This window comes from Dreissena polymorpha, chromosome 3 (assembly GCF_020536995.1).
Source record: "Dreissena polymorpha isolate Duluth1 chromosome 3, UMN_Dpol_1.0, whole genome shotgun sequence".
Taxonomy (NCBI): domain Eukaryota; kingdom Metazoa; phylum Mollusca; class Bivalvia; order Myida; family Dreissenidae; genus Dreissena; species Dreissena polymorpha.
In genome coordinates this window covers 48197848-48218492 of record NC_068357.1, presented here as the reverse complement: position 1 = coordinate 48218492, position 20645 = coordinate 48197848, and the positions used below count along the sequence as shown (strand labels likewise).

The 20645-nt window shown below is 35.0% G+C and overlaps 1 protein-coding gene across 1 annotated transcript in view; it reads right to left on the bottom strand.

Annotated features, from left to right (window-relative positions):
* Window positions 1–327: 327 nt before the first annotated feature.
* The window catches only part of LOC127874047 (uncharacterized), a 32125-nt gene continuing 11807 nt past the window's right edge, over window positions 328–20645 (bottom strand). Inside the window, exons 2-3 of the mRNA XM_052418159.1 lie at window positions 5890–6758; window positions 328–2048 (exon numbers count right to left, since the gene is read on the bottom strand). Coding sequence (XP_052274119.1) covers window positions 1104–2048; window positions 5890–6051 — 1107 coding nt within the window. The 5' untranslated portion in view covers window positions 6052–6758 and the 3' untranslated portion in view covers window positions 328–1103. The remainder of the gene's footprint in view (window positions 2049–5889; window positions 6759–20645) is intronic.

Below are 20645 nucleotides of genomic sequence, written 5' to 3'. Positions count from 1 at the left end.
CATGTTTCATGTTCCCATTTCACCCAATCATATGTGTCTTGTTCTGATAAAACTGGGCTTAATGCATGTGCGTAAAGTTTCGTCCCAGATTAGCCTGTGCAGTCCACACAGGCTAGTCAGGGACGACACTTTCCGCAAAAACTTGATTTTCGGAAAGGAGGGACTTCCTTGAAACTATAAATACCATTAAAGCGGAAAGTTTCGTCCCTGATAAGCCTGTGCGGACTGCACAGGCTAATCTGGGGACGACACTTTACGCACATGAATCCAGCCCAGTTTTCTCAGAACAAGACACATATTTCTAAAATAACAACCAGTCAGTAATTAATTTTCATTTATTTTATATGCATTATACTTAATATAATACAATAAATAAGTAATCTTATTGTCATAACATCAGACAATCTCAACACTTTCTGCAAAGACTATAGTTTGACATCATCGGAACATTAACTCATAACATAAATATCATATTTCGCATGAAATACACGTTAAATGATAGAACATACATGTAAAGTCGGAGTCCTACTGGCCAGCTAGGGGTGTACAATGTGAACACTGTCACGATAAACAATAACCATGACAATGCCATGTGGAATGTGTTCTTTTTCCTATCTCGGGAATGTGTCACAGTTCATAAATATAGGTCAGTAAGTCATTACAACAATATATGAAACACAATATTTGTCAAGTTCGTGTGAATAAATAAGACAATACGCATTGATTAGCAGTTCATCTTTTTCATAATCAAAGCTCTGCCAGGGTGTAAAGTGATTCGCTTATAGTATACCTCGCTAGACCCGTGTTGGCATTGACTTGGCCATCTGGTTTATAAACAAAATAAATCGAAACGGCAAGTTACGATGCATTTAAACGTTAGCTTATGATAATCGTTTCCACCTCGAGGCCGTTGTTGCAAGTTATATTTAACACTTGTTCTTAAAATGTACTGGTATTCGTTATCATTCAAGTTTAGACATACATCAACACCAATTCACTGACCAAAACAGTAAGTGCAAACCAATACGTGTTTTTACTAACACGGCATTTAATTTGTTCTACGAACCGATGCAGCACTTGGATTAAATACGTTGGGCGATGAATCACTCATTGCGCCCTTTCTTCCTCTGTCTGTCTTTTCTGTTCTTTCCCCCAGAAGAGCCCTTTGATCCCTTTAGGCCACATTCGCAGGCCACCGTTGCCGAATATTCCATCATTTCCCATTTCTCCTCATATGCAGTTGAATCCCCAACCATCGGAAGCGGATTACATGCGTCAGCGGAGTCCCTTTTTAAAAGGTGAATTGTATACTTTACTGGCTTACACCTATATAGACCAAAAAAGCACGACTTTTGTGTACAAACACTGTCCCATACTTTTTTGGGAAAAATGCCCTCTTGCATCGTTTTCCATCCAGATTTCTTTTCGCATTCCCACGCTGGATGGAATGCGTCGTTTCCCGATGCAGCCCGTCGTTCTCGAGTCCGCCGCTTCGAAGTGGTTTCAAAGAGCATGTTTTGGTATAAGAATCTCGTGTCAGATAGAGTGTTTGTATTTTCAAGTTCTACCTCATCTTTGTCTTCGTTAACATCACTATCCTCAATATCACTAATATAAATGACCGTGCGTTTCCGTCGCATGAATTTTTGAACACTTATGGTATCACCACTGCCCTTTTTGCTGCCGTCAATACCGTCAATTTGTGATTCGTCTTGCAGATTTTCTAAAAATTCTTCATTAGAATCGCGGCCCTCGTTTTTCCTTTTTATCACAGAATTAGCACTTTTCGCAGCGTCATTTTGAATAATATCGCTATCAGCGACGTCGTCGATTCGCATCATCGAATCATCAAACGCCGACCCCATTAGCGTTTTTTTTTGCTCGAGCGTCAACGGTTTGCAGCCGGTTGTTCGAACAGTGATGTTGTTAAGGTCTTGTATTATAATAGTTTTAGGTTTGTCCATTTTCTGGCTAGGGAAAGCGGACACGGGACTGGTGATTAACACGAGATACAATATGGATATGATGAATTTCCTGATTTGTCTGACCTGAAAATATAAACAGGAAACATTTTACCTTAACAAACCGGATAATTACATTTGAAGTAAATCATGTAAATTTAAGTAATGATGTAACTCAGAAATCTCTTTATAACAAACTGATAAGCTCGTGACCTTTCAAAACGACGTGGTTTTTTAAATCAACTTTATTAATTAAATATTTAATAATTTGTATTAATAATACTATTTAAAGTTTAGAATAACTTTTATTATTTGTATTGCATTTTAGTTTAGTTTGTTTCAGATTCAGTGTTGTTGTTGTTGTTTTTAATTAATAATACTGTTTTTAGGATGGAATGACTAATTCGTGATAGATGAAATCCCTCTAATTAATACATATATTCTTTTTATCGTAATGCGTTAATGAACAGTCAATCGACTATGAATCATTTCCTGTATCAGAAGTTATAAATCTAAACCGCATACATATTTAGACTGTATTTTTATTTTAATTAGCTTAAATCTATTGGAACAAATGTCTGGATAACGCACTGCTTACAAAATGAACGCGTTAAATTGATGACGAAAATACCGCAATTGTCAAAATAGCGTGGGCCAAGAAATGAAAGATTAGTAAGCGGGGGTGTACGGACAGCTAATGAAGGAAATGAGCTTGACACGTTCCAGAACGAATTTAGGGAATATCAGAGGGCATTACACGAGATTACAAATGTTTGAGGGGTGAAGAATCGATTTTTAAAGGTGAACGAGGTGTCGATACTTGTCATTTTTTGTCGCTTTCTTACCAATATATCAGTAATCAGTCATTACATAATATAACTTTATATGAAACTTTCATTTTACATAGATACATGTAATAAACTAATCAAACCGTTGCTGAATCCAATTTTAAGATCGTTTTGCAGCAGAACATTGCGGGTTTTAAAGAGCCGAATGCCTTACGTTAATGGCTCGATCACGTGATTACAATTCATCAAACTTAAAACTGAACATTGTAATTAGACAAAATAATATTAAAAACATTTAGCTCCTTAAGCTGCTATTGATAAATATTCGCATTCGCAAATGACCGATATATCGATATAGCTTGAACCTTTATATCTTTTTCTTGTCGATTTAACAAATGTTGGTCCAATAAAATGACACGTTTAAAAGCACAGGTCGTTGAACCAAAAGGATACAAGGTCGCACATTAGAGACTTATATAAACAAGCAATACGCCGCCCGAAAAACGTACAAGTAGTAATACTTATAACGGCAATAACGAAAGATGTTTCATTAGGTTTTATAACATATTTGCCAAGTTCAAAATGATAATTGTAATGACTTACTAATGATGACAATTAAAAAAGTAAACACATGAGATAAATAAAAATTTCAGATGTTAAGTCACACTTTCTTATATGCTTTCATGCATTTTAAAGTATTTGCTACTTTGTATAATGTGTTCTACAGTGACGCAAACAATTTGTATCAAACGTTTATTTATTTGTTATCAACGTTTATCAACGAAGACGTAACATAAACATGCAATACTAGCTTTAAAAGGGCATTTTCACGTTTTGGTTAATTGACAAGATTAAAAAAAACATCCAGGTTCGCAAAGTTTCGTTGTAGCTATGATATTTGTGCGAACAGTAATACTGAACATTAACCATGCTCTAAAATATCAATTATATCTATCTCTTGACGATTTAAAAACCTGAAAATTATAAAGCGTTGCATGCGAAACGATTGATTAATTTAGATAGTTCTGTTGTCGTTATATTTTGTGATACTACGAGAATTGCTTATATAACGTATAAAATACATCAATAATTGTATGAGCACGGATGGCCGAGTGGTCTATGCGATAGACTTTTACTCCAGGAGTCAGCGGTACGAGCCCAGTTGATGGTTACTTTCTTTTTTTTTAAATTGTATTCTTGTTTTTTACTGGAGCTTTATAGATCCAATGTTTACAATTATCAATATAAAGCATTTAATGACAAACTTCAATATATGCAAAAATATGTGAAAAGGCCCCTTTAAGTTTAAATATGTAAATATTTTAACCGCTCATTATCTGTACGACACTCCAGGCAATTACAACAAAAAAACTTTTCTAAATAATGATTTTATTTTGAATAATGAATAATAAATAAGAAACGCATAACTTGTTTGATTTATTTAACGATCATCGATTCGCCTATAGGATTTTTTCAAGGTTAACTAACATTGTTTTCATATTCAAAAGATGCGGCTAAAATGAACGGGTAAATGAAATGTTTTATCCTTGATAAGTCGGTAAAGAATAATAAAACACACAATAATCGATAACAACTAAGATTTTGAAAACGCCTTCTTAAAGTAATTTAAAAAGAACGTTTATTAAAATGTAAGAACAAATGTTATGACTACCATTGTGTTCAATTTTTGTCAATATCAAGATTATTATCTAAAATTAGCAATTAAAATTAATTATTAGAACATATCATATGAAATAGGCTGTGCTACTCAGATATTATCTTTAATAAACGCGTACAGGCAAACTCATATCGACATACTGCGTTTCTTAACGAATCTACAAAAGGGATATATAGCAGACACAACAACGTCTGATTTTAAATAAAGAAATAAAACTATATTTATAAAACGGGATGCCATGGAATTATGTAAGAAAAGAATCAAAACCTTCATACGCAATTCAATGTTAATAACAGTTCATATGTAAATTCATACGGTTATTAGAAAATTACGGTGATTGGAAAATACGTCCTTATAAACTTTCATCAGAAAGCCAGAGATGCTTGCGCTAGTTTACAGGAAAAAAACGCACTCCCCCCTCCCTGACAAATTCCTTTGATATGTCAAATCAACTGCACTAACTGCTTAATGCAACTTTAAAGAAATATTGCTCTCGTACGGTAAGACCCTAGACATCAAAGGTTTCTTGTATTCGGGTCAACAGTTCGATTTCGATATAGGCATTTTACTTATACTCGTCACACTTAGAAGAGACAGTGATATCTTAAGACGAGTTATCTTCACATAATTTGGGTAGTTTGCTTTTCCGACAAAAATGCCTTTGAAATTTGGTTCTTCTGTGTATTTGAGACATTTTCTCCTTCGACAAAAATGTTTTTGAAAATTGGTTATACTTTGTAAAATATTTCGGTGAATACGAACGGCAGTTTTATTTGCTGAGCTACGCTAATTGTATACGAAAGAACCACGAATTCAACATTTTATTGCAATCGTCTGCAAGTGTAATTTACAAAATAAGGACACTTATACTCGTGTATTGACATTATGTTCATATATAAAAGTTGCCATGATACATAAACGAAAACAAATACTGTTTAATTTGTAAGAAAACTATGTAGTCGCTTAGTCATTTGGCATTCACAACGAATATATTGGACGTGTTCTGTGAAAAGGGGGTTAAATGAATGTGTGTAAAGTGTCGTCCCAGATTAGTCTGTGCAGTCCACACTTTCCGCTTTTATGACATATCTCGTTAAAATGAAATCTCTTCTTAGCAAAAGTCCAATTTTGGCGGAAAGTGTCGTCCCTGATTAGCCTGTGCGGACTGCACAGGCTAATCTGGGACGACACTTTACGCACAGGCATTATGCCCAGTTTTCTCAGAAAAAGACTCATATTGTAATGTTTGAGGTGTAACTATGATATTGGGGAAAATATTTACAATAAGCAAACGAATATTTTTTTGGTAAATAAATATTTAATAGCAATTTAATAAGTTGTATGTACACAGTTTATATACTGTTTGTTCTGGACCCTTTGAAAATAAATCTATATAATATCCTTTAGGGCACGTTTAGGCTTATAAATAATGCTGCTTTTATTCGTTTATAAATGTACTTACAGATTGTTGAATGGATAACGCTCGCATTTCACGAGACACGTGCTCGGAAGGCGTCACGTGCAAAATCACGTGGTGATGTGCGAACAAGGACCCCCGGAAATAGCACTCCAGATCAGGTTCGAGTCCCGTGACGCTCAGTGGCGGCGTAGTGATCGTCTCCATTACCAAAAGTATCCAGAGTTATGCGCGCGCAACGCATTGTTGCCTCACAGAATCCGTGATTGCGTTTTTTTGTTACTCCAGTGTCCCTTCGCGAATTCTTAATAACCAAAACTCATACGTACGGTTAGATAATTACTAAGCGTGAACAGGATATTAATATTATCCGTTGATATCAGTGTTTGTGTCACGATATTATTCAATGTTTACAACATTCACATCCTTACATTGAATAATAGTTAGAAAGGAATTTATTATTGACTGAAGTGTAAAAAAAAACACAGAAAAAAAACGGTGTAACCAAACGTTTGCTTTACCAGTTTCGCCTTGCGTCTTGAAATAATATTGGTATGAACATGGCTTAGGCTTATCCAAAACAAATAACTTCTGGTTTACAGAGATGTGCGCTGGTAGAAGCGTTCACCGAAGTGGTAATACACTATCTCTCGACAATCATTTTATATACATAAATCTCCAATCAATAATCCATAAAGGCTTTCTTCGATATATCCCGCAAAAATTATCCGCTTCACAGTTTTGCTTTTATCCTCGCAGAAATATTTCCGATAACCACTTTTTCCGAAAAATTATTGTCCAATAAATGACGTCCAATTGCACTTCCTATTAATATCGATGACGTTGAAAGTTGGACGAATCAGAACTTTTCTTAGTCGTTTGCCGCCCACCTATCCCACGCTCGAATCTTGTTTCTGAAAAATAGAAGGATAAACATATAGAAGAATAATGCACATTTGTTTTAACATACTGTGGTTTAAATAAATAGTCTTGACAAATATTTCTTTAACAATTTGTTATAACTAATATGTAGTAATTGTATAATCAAATTGTATTATATATTGCCAGTAAGTTAGATATGTATTTATGTTTAACATACATGAATATGCCAGTAGAAAGAGTTATTATTTCAGCTAACATATCACTTATTATTCACACTATTTCACTGTACAATTATAGTTCAAATATTTTTATACAAATTGCATAAGTGTTCACCTAAAAATAATTTAACAGCTAAGTCCAGAAACACTACTTACTATATATACAACCCTGTAAAACAACGATTTAAACATTCAGTAGGCTACTTTAGGGTAAGTGTTTGTCTTAACAATGCCATCTTTTTTTATTAAACGTTCAAACAGCGTTACCGGTACAGACATTTTGAGCATAGCTCAAATGCAATTTCGCTTAATATTGAAATATGATGCTTTCACCTGACTCCAAATATAACAAGTGCACAAGCAAATTCTGATGTATCGTACTCATTCCTATGTTGATAAATCAAATTGCACCACCGAAATACCGGAGATAAAAAGGTCAAGTGTATAAAAATAAATTTCAAAATCACGCTTGACATTGGGAAATAAAGAAATAAGTTTCATTCAGAAATTTAAGGTCGCCTGCAGTTGCTGATAAGCCAAACGCAAAACGTTTACCCGAATGTCCATGAAATACTATAGCTGTAATCAGCGTCGAGGGAATGTAAGGAATTCGGTACACGGAAAGAGCATTTTGCAAGAAAGCGAACGGGACCCTGTGTGTGTCATGTATTACAATGAAGCAGAGAATTCATATGAATCATATTTCAGTAACCAGAGTTTGTATTAGTTTCGTAGTAGCACTGAGTCATCTACTGGTCTGGAATTTTTCTCAAAATACGCTATCAGAATTCGGTACTATGAACTATGGTTTGCAAGTGTACGGAAGCAAAGCAATGTCACATATTATTGAAATAAAATCATCCTTTCAGATATATACAACACTATCAGACTTATTTGCAAGTAATGCTGAAAGCATAGTATGGCTCACGATAGGTGATATCGCGGTTCGGCAATGATTGTCTTCAAGACCGAAAAGGACTTATTGCAGTCACACGATTGTTACTTATCGTCAGAGGTATGGTAAGTGTACATCATTTTGTGTGATCAGGTCGGCAATTAAATTGCTTGAGCAGGTTCATTGCTAGGCTAGTGAATGGTCCATTTTAGAAATCCATTTCTATAATTCGCAAACGTTTTAATATAGAAATTTAACGATCACCCTATTATTTACTTAATACGAGCTTGTATGTGTTGGCCACTAATAAATATACAATAATTAGTATTTTTTTCTATTTCTAGTTAATCAGGCTATTAATAAATGTATACGTGTCGATTCGTACAGAAAAGCGATTTCAGAGATGTATTCACTTTACCCTGAACAGACTTTGCCTTCAATGCAATTTAAGTCTAATAAAGGGAAAAGTTTATACAAATCTCATAAAGGTATAACAAGACACAGCGTTTTTTAAAGCTGTATACATGAACATGAAATGCGCAATTTGATTGTAACATATTGTAGGAAATCTAGAACATATTATTTAAGAATTTATATAGCACACAAATAGTCAAACGAAACACGTTCGTCGAATGTTATGGCGAACAAAATGTCTGTGTCCAACGAGATTGTAAAAGAAACATTTATTTTCGAAGAATGTTTAGTTGTTTTTTGAAAAAAACAAACATTGCAGTTGAGTAGCGAACTGTGAACCATATTAAACATTAAAAAAAACAGTTTGATTTTCTGACTAATCAAGAATATAATATTAAATGAACTCGGGCGAGACTGATACTGAGACTGATGTTATAAAACGAGTCGTAAACACCCGATCATATTCGGTAATGTTGAATCGTAAACACCCGATCATATTCGGTAATGTTGAATCGTAAACACCCGATCATATTCGATAATGTTGAATCGTAAACACCCGATCATATTCGATAATGTTGAATCGTATACACCCGATCATATTCGATAATGTTGAATCGTAAAGAACTTTTCAGACCAACTTGACCTTGACATTGAGAAAGGATTAAAATGCTTGTGTAACTGCTTCATGTGATATTCGTTTTCAGAAAAGATAACTGTGTAATGGTGAAATTTTATGTTGAAGGAAGAAAAGTGGCATCAGGAACACTTTGTGTTAGAGTCATATAACTAAATAAAGACTAACGTCGTTTCTAGCGAATGGCTATAGATTTAGACAACTTGGCTTAATATAGTGGTAACGCAAAGTGTCGTTTCAAGCAGGATAAACTTATGACGAAAAACTTAGTTATAGCAGGATATAATAAAGAAAAGAGTCGTTTTGAGAAAAATAGCTTTTTTAAGATCATCCCGTTTTAGTAGGAAAGCTTTTACTCCAAGGGTAAGTGGTTCGAGACGAGTAGCGGCTTTATATATTTGTATTTCCATTATTTTTTTCTTGTCTTCTACTGAGGCTATTCAGTTCAAATGTTAACAATTATCGATTGAAAGCATTTAATAACAAATTTCAATACATGCCTAATTTGTGACAAGGTCCCTTTAAGGTACCAAGGAGTTGTTCTAGTAAAGAAACGGAGTAATGATAAACGTTGTTCTGTAGTACGATAACTACGCATACACATGCCGGTACAGTGTGGTGTTAAAGAAAGATAACTGTGTAACGTAAAGTTAGTAAAAAATGATTTTTTTTTTTACTTATTTGTTTTCTCAATTGCGTTCAGCGTGTCGGAATTCTCTTGAGGCTAAATTCCATTCCATTCAAACTAACTATTTTAATTTATGCCCTATTTAGTTACAGTTAATTATACTCCACAATCAGTTAAGTTTTACATAGCACATTCAAAACCTATTTTACAGGCATTTTAACCAATTAACGAAAAGAAATAGATGTAAAACTGTTATTCTTGCTATACCCGTATCGGGTAAAGAAATGCAGTGTCATTTATTGAAAGCGCTTTTGGATAATTAGTTAATTATAGGCATAATATCTCAATTTAAATCTGTGGAATTGCTTTTGACAGATTTCGTTCAATAAATCGTTTTGTAAATATATACTTAAGCTTATCGCATTTAGCAGTAATAATTTAAATAACATCTATTTTTGTCACGATTATAAAACGTTTTTTGTGTGTACAGTTCTTGCAGTAAAGGAGTCAAAGTAAAATTAGTAAAAGCGGTAGCAGATGCAGCAGCAGCAACAGCAGCAGCAACAGTTATTGTAGTAGTAGTCATATTAGTAACAGTATTAGTAGAAGTAGTAGTAGTAGTAGTAGTAGTAGTAGGAGTAGTAGTAGTAGTAGAAGTAGTAGGAGTAGTAGTAGTAGTAGTAGTAGTAGTAGTAGTAGTAGGAGTAGTTAGTAGTAGTAGTAGTAGTAGAAGTCATGTTAGTAACAGTATTAGTAGAAGTAGCAGTAGTAGTAGTAGTAGTAGTAGTAGTAGTAGTAGTAGTAGTAGTAGTAGTAGTAGGAGTAGGAGTAGTAGTAGTAGTAGTAGTAGTAGTAGTAGTAGAAAGTAGTAGTAGTAGTAGCAGTAGCAGTAGTAGTAGTAGTAGAAGTAGTAGTAGTAGTAGTAGTAGTAGTAGTAGTAGTAGTAGTAGTAGTAGTAGTAGTAGTAGTAGTAGTAGTAGTAGTAGTAGTAGTAGCAGCAGCAGCAGCAACAGCAGTAGCAGTAGCAGTAGCAGTAGTAGTAGCTGACGTTGTTGTTTTGTGGTGGTGGGAATTTCACACGAAAGTCGGTTGATTATAATTATTGTCAGCTGTAAATAGATTGCCAGGTTTTAATCTAAAATACCCTTCGTACTTTTCTGCTTATCATATCGACTTCAACGTAAATACAACAATATGTTTGCGCGCTACCGCGTCCTCTTCCCTTTGAACTGCGGGACACGTGTTAACAAGATGTTATCACCGTTGAAGAAAAGAAATTTTAAACAAAAATGTCTTAACGTTTCCCTTACGATGACAAGCAATATGCTCCGCTACCCCCCATATTGTTTTTGGAATTTGTGTGCAGGTGGTTGCGAAGTCAAGACGCACACTTACAATACCACTTTGCCTCGCTTCGATATGATATGTGTTAAAGGGAGGTATGCCGTATTATCTGACATGGGAGATTCTGTCGATAGCGTCTGCACATTAGTGTACTACATTGTACCCGATCTGCATATTGCTCATATCGGTCAGTCAATCTCTCGAATTGATTAAATAATTGTTTGGCGTTTAAGCTCGAGATTTATGGAGTTACCGACGCCACAAGTTATTGGTATTTGCTTTGTATCTCTGCAGCCAAATGATTTGGCAATTTTGTGTTCTCGATTTGTTATGCACCTGTAAAGACAATACGAGTTTTGACAACGACGTTGACTATTGTAACGGGGATGAAGATTGATTACTGTGTTAGTGGTGAAGGTAATCGTGCTTGACACTGATATTGCTGCTGCTGACTATGATGCTATTGCAGTTGCTGCGGTTGTTGCCGTTGTTGTTGTTGATGCTGATGATGATGATGATGATGATGATGATGATGATGATGATGCTGCTGCTGCTGCTGCTGATGATGATGATGATGATGATGATGATGATGATGATGATGATGATGATGATGATGATGATCTGCTCAATGAAGACCCACGCGTTGCGATTTAAACCACTGTACAACACCCAAATGTTTCATACGCGTTACTCACGATTAAAACGAATCGGATCAAGCGCTATCCCTATCTGGAGAGCCTATCATGGTGATATAATCCACCACTCAATTATGTCCCCACTAAGCATTTATTATCGTCTAGCTATGATACACCGATGCGGTTTTGCTGGGGGGGCAATTGTCGATATTGGAGTCAAATGTGAAGTTATTTCTCCAAGGAGTCTAATCTTCTTTCATCCTAAACCCTTAAATCGTCATGGGACGAAATAACATCATAACTGATTGTCAAGCACAACCGTTTTTTACCTATTAGAAATTATTCAGAACAATTGATGTTTGTATAAGATCTATAGTTGTATGCTGTTCTTACCCCTCACTGGAAACACACTAACATGTAACACGCCTGTGCTTATTAAAACTATGAAAATGATAATGACAGTTGGAAAAATATGTATTGTGTTTAATATTTTTCCATAATTATGTTTCATATTCCATAAAGACCCTGCCCAACTTTGTAACACTACACATAAACTTTGTTGTTTTGTATTTAAATATTTTGCATTTAATATAAAAAAAATAATTACAATCATAAGCGTGCCGAAAGACATCTGTATACAGATATTAGAATATTGCGATAAGTTCAAAGAGTTTAACGAGTAAATAGAGATGCTTCGCCAGGTGCTGTTTGAGATTATAATGATGACGATGTTTTTGATGATGGTGTTGAAACTGACGTTGATGCTGACGGCGCATTGATGCTTATGATTAATATGAATTTTATTGGTAGGTGGAGAGGATAAAGAAAAAGATGGAGACAATATTGATAATGATAACAATGGAAATGACATTTTGATGATGATAATGTTGAGTGATTATGGAGATGATGAAGATGATGATGAAGATGATGATGAAGATGATGATGAAGATGATGATGAAGATGATGGTGATGATGATGATGATGGTGGTGATGATGATGATGATGATGATGATGATGATGATGATGATGATGATGATGATGATGATGATGATGATGATGATGATGATGATGATGATGATGATGATGATGATGATGATGATGATGATGATGATGATGATGATGATGATGATGATGATGATGATGATGATGATGATGATGATGATGATGATGATGATGCTCATGCTCATGATGATGATGATGATGATGTTGATGATGATGATGATGATGATGATGATGATGATGATGATGATGATGATGATGATGCTGATGATGATGATGATGATGATGATGATGATGATGGTGATGATGATGATGATGATGATGATGATGATGATGATGATGATGATGATGATGATGAAGTTTTAAATTCAACAATGACAATGATAACGGTATCATTTCAATTTTACGGCACGCGTATTGTATTGAATGTTTAATCTGCAATATTGAGTGTCTTGCAGAGGAGGCCAACGACCCTGAGCGGCTTAGAGGCTTTCAAGTTCTGATACGGAAGATAAAGCTACATGACCGATTCCAGCTACGAGCCTGTGTGGCAATTGACACTACCCCATGTAGAATATTTTCAAGCATGATACCTGCACATAACGAATATGAGAGATATTAAGCAAGGAAAGTGCAACACGTGCGAGTGACAATGATGTCCCAATAATTATCTGAAGAGGAATTCCACGCTGTGTTTTGTTCAGTGCACAATTCGATCTATGTGAAAATTTCAGTTCTTTATCTGGCGCATTATGAAATAAACACCTTGTGAAAAATGAATAAAGACATTGCGGCATAACATAATTATTATTTTTAGAACCGACTTTGCTAGGCCACAATGCGATTATTGTTCAACAAAATGATTAATTTGAGCATGAAATTTTGGCTAAAACGCCCAATGTTAAACAAGGCCCACAAAATGAACTTGCAATTCATGTTTGCTGTGCGAAACGCATATTTAGAAACGGCCAACTCCCTCATGGACAATAAAATTTATTACGAGTAGGAGGGTTGAATCGAGTTATACCCTTTATCGGACTGATTTTCGAGATGTTAAATGAGAACCGTAAGTGTAACGCCTCTAATCAATCCTTATTAAATATGCATGCCCGATTCATGGAGTACTCATGCCTTAGTATATTGTACTCCAGGGTATCGCTGCTAAGTGGAAATTCAGATCGCATTGTTGTTTTTTTCTTTGGTTTCGCTTTTGCGGGGACGGATTGAATATTCTGTTGAATGTAATAAGCTATGAGGCGTGGGAGTACAAACGTAACGAATCAACCACCGGCGGCTATGTGATAAACGTATTGTTTCTCATTGTGTGTGAGTGATTATGATCTACAGAAACAGTTGCTGTGTTCAATCCTTCTACATTTAGAAGGCTTACTAGGCTCTCGGATCAGGCATCTGATCTAAAAGGTGTAGGCTGTGTGAAACATGGACTTGCTTTTATCTTGAGCGAGACCCTTTGTTTTTGTTCCGATGAAAGCAACACAGAACATAAATTGCTTCATACACATTAATTTGTACAATTCATCCAACACATTTGCAATATGACTTTTTATTTCTTATGTTTGTTACACGAACAGTTAATAACTCAGGTACGAAGACAATTCACTTTTTGTGCATACCTGTCCTACTCGACTACATTAAATGTTTTAACCGACAAACGTTCATCAAACTGCCACCATCATCGCAATTGAACCAATATTCTTGCAATTGTAATATCCCAAGTTTATTTTTTATTTTATTACTTCTTTATTTGATTAACATTCTCGTGATCGAAGGGAAGTTTTATTCGTAGTGTTATAAAATAAGATTGTAAGTAATGATCCCACGGCATTGTGCCTTTGATGTGGGAATTTTAAAAATACATTAGATGAGTGGTGAATGTTTATGTCGCCTTTTTGAGACTGTTTTGTTGCTTAAAATATGCCATTTTGGTGTAGATTATTGAACATTTATAGATAGGAATGTGACATAATGCGGTGGTAAAGACGTAGTAAATTGCTGTGGTTAGTTGACATATACGTCGACTTGTTTCGATCGTGAAACAATTTGAGCCGCGTTCTGAGAAAACTGGGCTTAATGAATGTGCGTAAAGTTTCGTCCCAGATTAGCCTGTGCAGTCTGCACAGGCTAATCAGGGATGACACTTTCCGCTTCAATGGTATATTTCGTTTAAGGGAAGTCCCTTTGTACCGAAAATCTAGTTTAAGCGGAAAGTGTCGTCCCTGATTATCCTGCGTGGACTGCACAGGCTAATCTGGGACGCACTTGCATTGTGCCCCGTTTTCTCAGAACAGCACACAATTGATGGGGAGGGGGTATGGTCGTTAATAAACTATTAAACGATATAATAGCAGTGTTTGCAGAAAAAAGCATATCACAAAAGTTAAAACTACGTGAAAAACATCTTTAATAAAAACGCATGGTACTTAACCCATTTATGCCTTGTGGACTCTCCAATCCTTCTAAATTGGATCAATTTATTTCCAAAATTAGGGATGTCTAGTATATTTACTTCTATATTTAGAAAACTTCTTACAGAAAAGCAGAAAGCAAACAGCGCAGACCCTGATGAGACGCCGAATGATGCTGTTTGCCAATGCCTTTTTATTAGACGCTAGGCATACATTTAATGGTATTGAACTTCAGATGGTTATATAGAGGATATTTGTTGGTTTCGGTGGATAATCGATTTTAATTCACGAGTGATCATGTAAAATAATATTTTCACGAGTGGCGCAGCCACTCGTGAAAATATTTTGTTGTTGATCACGAGTGAATTAAAATCGATATTCCACCGAATCCAAGAAATTTTCTTTTTATTTTATGCTTATTTTTTAGTTTATATACTTTGTTCAAGAGTTTAACTTAAGAATTTCGCTGGGATAATGACGTCTTTTCGTAAAAAATGACGTCATTTCACATTAAACAGTGAAAATTATCGATAATTTTCACTGTTAATTTTCACTGTTTGAAACAGTGAAATAATATGTTTTAATTCACTGATATTTCTCTATAAACTACCGGAAAGCATAAAATAAAAGTATATAAGCTTTTGTGATTCAATAATATTGGGCGGTGTAGAGACCTTATTAAATTAGTTGTAGTGAAACATCATTGAACATCGGGGGTAGAGTAACATGTATTAAATTTTGAATGGATACGACACTATCAATATAACATAAATGTGAATTGGTAGAAAAGTTAATTCTACTCTTCGTAAACACAACAATTCATCTAAGACAACAATAACCATGTAAATGATTACTGGTAATACATATCTTGTAAGCTTATGCATATTGAATCAATACCATTTTTTTTAAATATGTTACGTTTTGGTAAATCGTGTTTGAATAAACGTGAAGTAAAATAAACATGAAGTTGTATAATTATTAGTTTATTACAGAACAGGATACTTTAGACTGAACGATGCATGTGATCGATTGGTAGGGCGTCTGTAAACTGATTATTGTAAGGAATGATCTACAATCGACGTGACTAATTACTGATCAATCAATAATTGCGAAGGTGGCAACGATATATGACGCCCCTAAAGAATGAGTAACAAGTACATCATCCACAAGTAAATGAAGTACTTTCAATTAATACCGAAATGTTTGACATTCCAATTATGAAGAACTTGTGTTCCAGATTGACCACGTGAATAGAAATAATAACGCTTCAATAAAAATAGATGGCACTAAATAAAATTGTAAATAACAACTGAACGAAGACGCCCGGAAACACATGAAAGCAAAATAAATCGTCTTTAGAAACCAGTTGTGGATTCACATTACGCTTCGGTTATTTTTAACGATTAGGAAGACAGTCATAGTTTAAGTTGCAAAATAATAAAATTTCTTCGACCTGTTGACATTAATTGGCGGTTTTGTGTAATTTGAAATATTTGAGTAATTTTTTATTTATAGTAACGTGATCTTTGTTTGCAAAGGCGTTAACAGCTGGAGTTGTCGTCGGTCATTATTTCAGAACCAGGGCGGGGTGCTGAAGACGTTTGCTTTTACGCGATTTCAATAGCGCGAAAATCGACACCGAACGTCTGTGTTTACATTTGAAATTTAATTACAGCCGCGGTAATTAGTCTTTTATGCGTTTCTATTATAACATAAACGTGCGTTTTCTTTAACATAGCAACATCGACTTTATAGAATGCGGTGACATTTTCTTACGGGCCAAGATACTCCAAATTAAGAGATAAAAAGCATTTTATTAGATTTTAATGACATATAATACGTAAGGACTTCGACCCAAGCAAAAATGCTACCTTGCTTGCATAGCTTCAAAGTTATGCGTTGTATCTACACAGCTGTACGCCATTGTTGAGAAGTTATCATCTAACTATGGCGTCCCGGTGTGATCATATTTTATCATACCAATCAATGACCAAATTATTAGTTCTTTTCGATACGATGATCCCTTTACTAACAAATGTCACGTTCATATAGAATAATATAGATAATAACAGACGAAGAAAATAAACAATTATCTAATTCTTGACCTAAATCTGTGCACAGGGATAAAATTAGTCGTGTTCTGAGCAAACTGGGCTTAATGCATGTGCGCAAAATGTCGTACCAGATAAGCCTGTGCAGTCTGCACAGGATAATCAGGGACGACACTTTCCGCTTTTATGGTATTTTTGGTGAAAAGGATGTCCCTCCTTACCGAAATCAAGTTTAGGCGGAAAGGGTCGTGCCTGATTAGCCTGTGCGGACTTCACAGGCTAATCTGGGACGACACTTTACGCACATGCATTAAGCCCAGTTTTCTCAGAACGCGGCTCAAATATACATGCAGGTTTCGTATGTTCAATTGTAAAAAATATTTTATTTGATTGAATATGAACAAAAATTTTCTCCGTTAACACACAAGCGGAAGATGCATGTAAACGTTCATCTAAAACATCGGTGAACATAACAACATCAAAACGTATTAATGTTCCGGTTGCTAACATATTAGCATATCGTTTTTCTCAATTAATCAAATTAAAGTTGTGTAATCAAACACGTGACTTCTTCTTAAAGATGCATCGATAACACCAATCATCTCACTTGGAGCTTGTTTAGTGTTTCAACTTTTGTACTCAAAAGGCAAGCTTGATTTTGTCTCTGATTTTCAAAAGTGTTCAAAATGTATGGAACATATTTATCAATAGCTGACGAGATACTTGGCCAGGCGTGGCCAACTGGGGCACACAAGTCTGCCAAGTTTCGTCGCCCTCGGACTCATACTCGGTCACGTGAGTGCGTTATAAGAGATTGAAGAGATTGAACTACGCGTCAAAACAGCAGGGCCGTCGATTGATTTGAAATGAAACACGTTAATTTAAGCATGTTCGGCGAAAACAGTCACCGCTAGTTTTCCATATTTCGTTTCATGAGACATGACGATAGCTGTTTTACCTTTGTATTTATATGCTTTGAGAGATAGACAGTTTGTACTTGAAAACCCTCAGAACTTCGGAAAGGAATCCGCATTTACAAGCAAATACTACAGTGTAAATACCCCTTTATTCTCCTTCGTGCTTATAATAAGTGGCTCTTGACAAAATTTGCTTTATAATCAATACACCAACGATCAGTGTTTACATAAGACATCCTCGTTCATAGATTCACTAGCTAATGACAACCTCTCCAAATACAGTGTCATCCTTTAAATTGTACTGTAATGCTTTTCAAAGAGATTTTCGCGCAATTAATTGCGTATTTTCGACATTCCGTTGCAGCACTCATCTATCACAAACGCATTGATCTTCCGGACACTTTTTGTCAATTTTACGACAATGTTTTCTTACGACAATACAGTTTTTACTCGTCACATGTCTTTGGTTTCAATAATCTATTTTCTTTGGGATAAACGATAGCGGTGACGTTGCGAATTCATGCTGCATTTTTTGACGCCCGAAGGCCAGGCTTTTGTGCAGAAGGTCTTTCGAAACCCAAAAGCCATAACGTCATGTGTAAAAGCCGACAGCTACTCTGTGTACTTTCTACAATAAATCATCTGCAAATTATGGTAAATTATCACGAGATAAACACTTAATTGGCGCTGTCAAGCAGTATCAACTGAATTTGGCGAATAGCATGAAGATAAATGACTTTCTTCGACGAAATATTACATTTGACAACAAACTTCCAAAAACGAGCCGAGGTAATTATCAGCGAGGTTTCGCCACATAGATATCCATGATGGCCATAAATCGTTGATTTTATTAGCAATGAAATGGAAGATACATATGAAATAAGCCATCGTTATTAAAATCTTGAAAATATGTTGAGGCCGGGTATTATCTGTCCCATATAAAATCAACAGAGCGCGAAACGTGGTAAAAAGATACATAATGGATACGCATAAATATCTAAATATTTAAATTTTGCCAACGACATGGAATGTTATTGCAAAATGTTAAAATGTTTAAATTCTACACTATGGTATGCAATGTATGTTTTTTAATGTATACTCTATTTTATCAAATATGATAATACTTGTTTTTATACATGCACTATGATTATGAACTGTGGCACTTTAGTAAAAGAAGAACATTGAAACCGTATTGAAGTTTCGGTTTTACTAAGACAAAATGTTAAAAAAAGAACAATAAATGCAATTATGCACATGCAAAGATATCAAACAATGAAATATGTTATTGTTACGGTTTTGCACATTGTAAAATAGCATTAACCCTTTGCATGCTGGGAAATTTGTCGTCTGCTAAAATGTCGTCTGCTGAATTTCTAAAATTAGCATTTTCTTCGATTTTTTTTTCAAACAATTTTATCAGAATAGCAAACAGTTTGGATCCTGATGAGACGCCACGTTCTGTGGCGTCTCATCTGCATCCAAACTGTTTGCAAAGGCCTTCAAAATTCGGTTCCCGCAGCTGAAAGGGTTAATTGTAGTTTAAGTATTTACTGAAAAACGTCAAGTTATTGTTCCAAAACAGAAACAGAATAGATTGACACGGAATTATTGTACAAAGAAAACCACAAAACTTTATGTGCATGCTGTATTATTTGTATCTAAAAAGACGCATTTGATGTTCGAAAACGATCAACAGTATGTGATATTCTGATGACCTTATTTACAACCAAACAATCAGAAGCTTTGAATCGAAACTGAAAGGAACGCAGCGAAAGTAGTATAGTGCGTTTTCATTTGGATAATAACTTTTCATTTAACGTTTAATCAATTTTTATAATCAATATGAATGCTGATTTTCATTAAAAAATCATTGTTTACATTGGTTACACTTTCTTATTAAGATAAGTCATACGAAATCTAGCACGTTCACCGGTTGAGATAACTATAATCATATCGTTTTAAAAGTCAAAATTACTCGAACCGAATATGCTTTTAAGCTAAAACGGGTCTTATTTAATAGTTTTTATGTAAAACACAAATACATATTATTTACATATTCAATTAAATCTAAAGCTATGATACACATATCATCAATCACTATCTATGTTACAGCTCGATCCTACGTACCTGAACACGGATATAATTAAGCGGTTGCCAGTTCGGAAGGGGCACCTAAATTTTTGCCCCGGGTCAGTCGATTTCAAACGTTGGAGGTGCGATTGGGCAACTAGCTTTGAAGAACTTTTTAGAAAATTTTGAAACATGTTTCTGACAGTGTATCAGTTAACTTTTAAAAATAATGAACAATCAAACTAATAAAAAGCGAATAATATATTTAGTCATGTCGCCGATGATATTGTGGTGTCTGTTTTCGCTTTCTTAAAAGTATTTTATGCCTTGCCAACAAACGTACTAAAGACAGTTGCCAGTCTAGGCAACCAAACGTACACAATGAGAATATGTTTTATCTGCAGGGAGGATTTGCGTTTCGAGTGCAGCAAAACCTTTAAGTGACATATTTATGCGGGGTAGTTGGGAATTGATAACTTCAAACTCCGGTTCAACGTTTCGTCCAAAGGTGTACATTCATAAACGATTATATAACTAATCTGCTCGTACGCTTGTTTGTTTTAAGCTCGGGAACATGGTCTGTGGGTCTTTATGTCGATGGGATCTTAATCCACTGCATATTTTGGTTGTATCTGTGGACTTGAAATAATTTTGCACATTTCTAGTAGTTGCTTCTGAGTCATCTTTG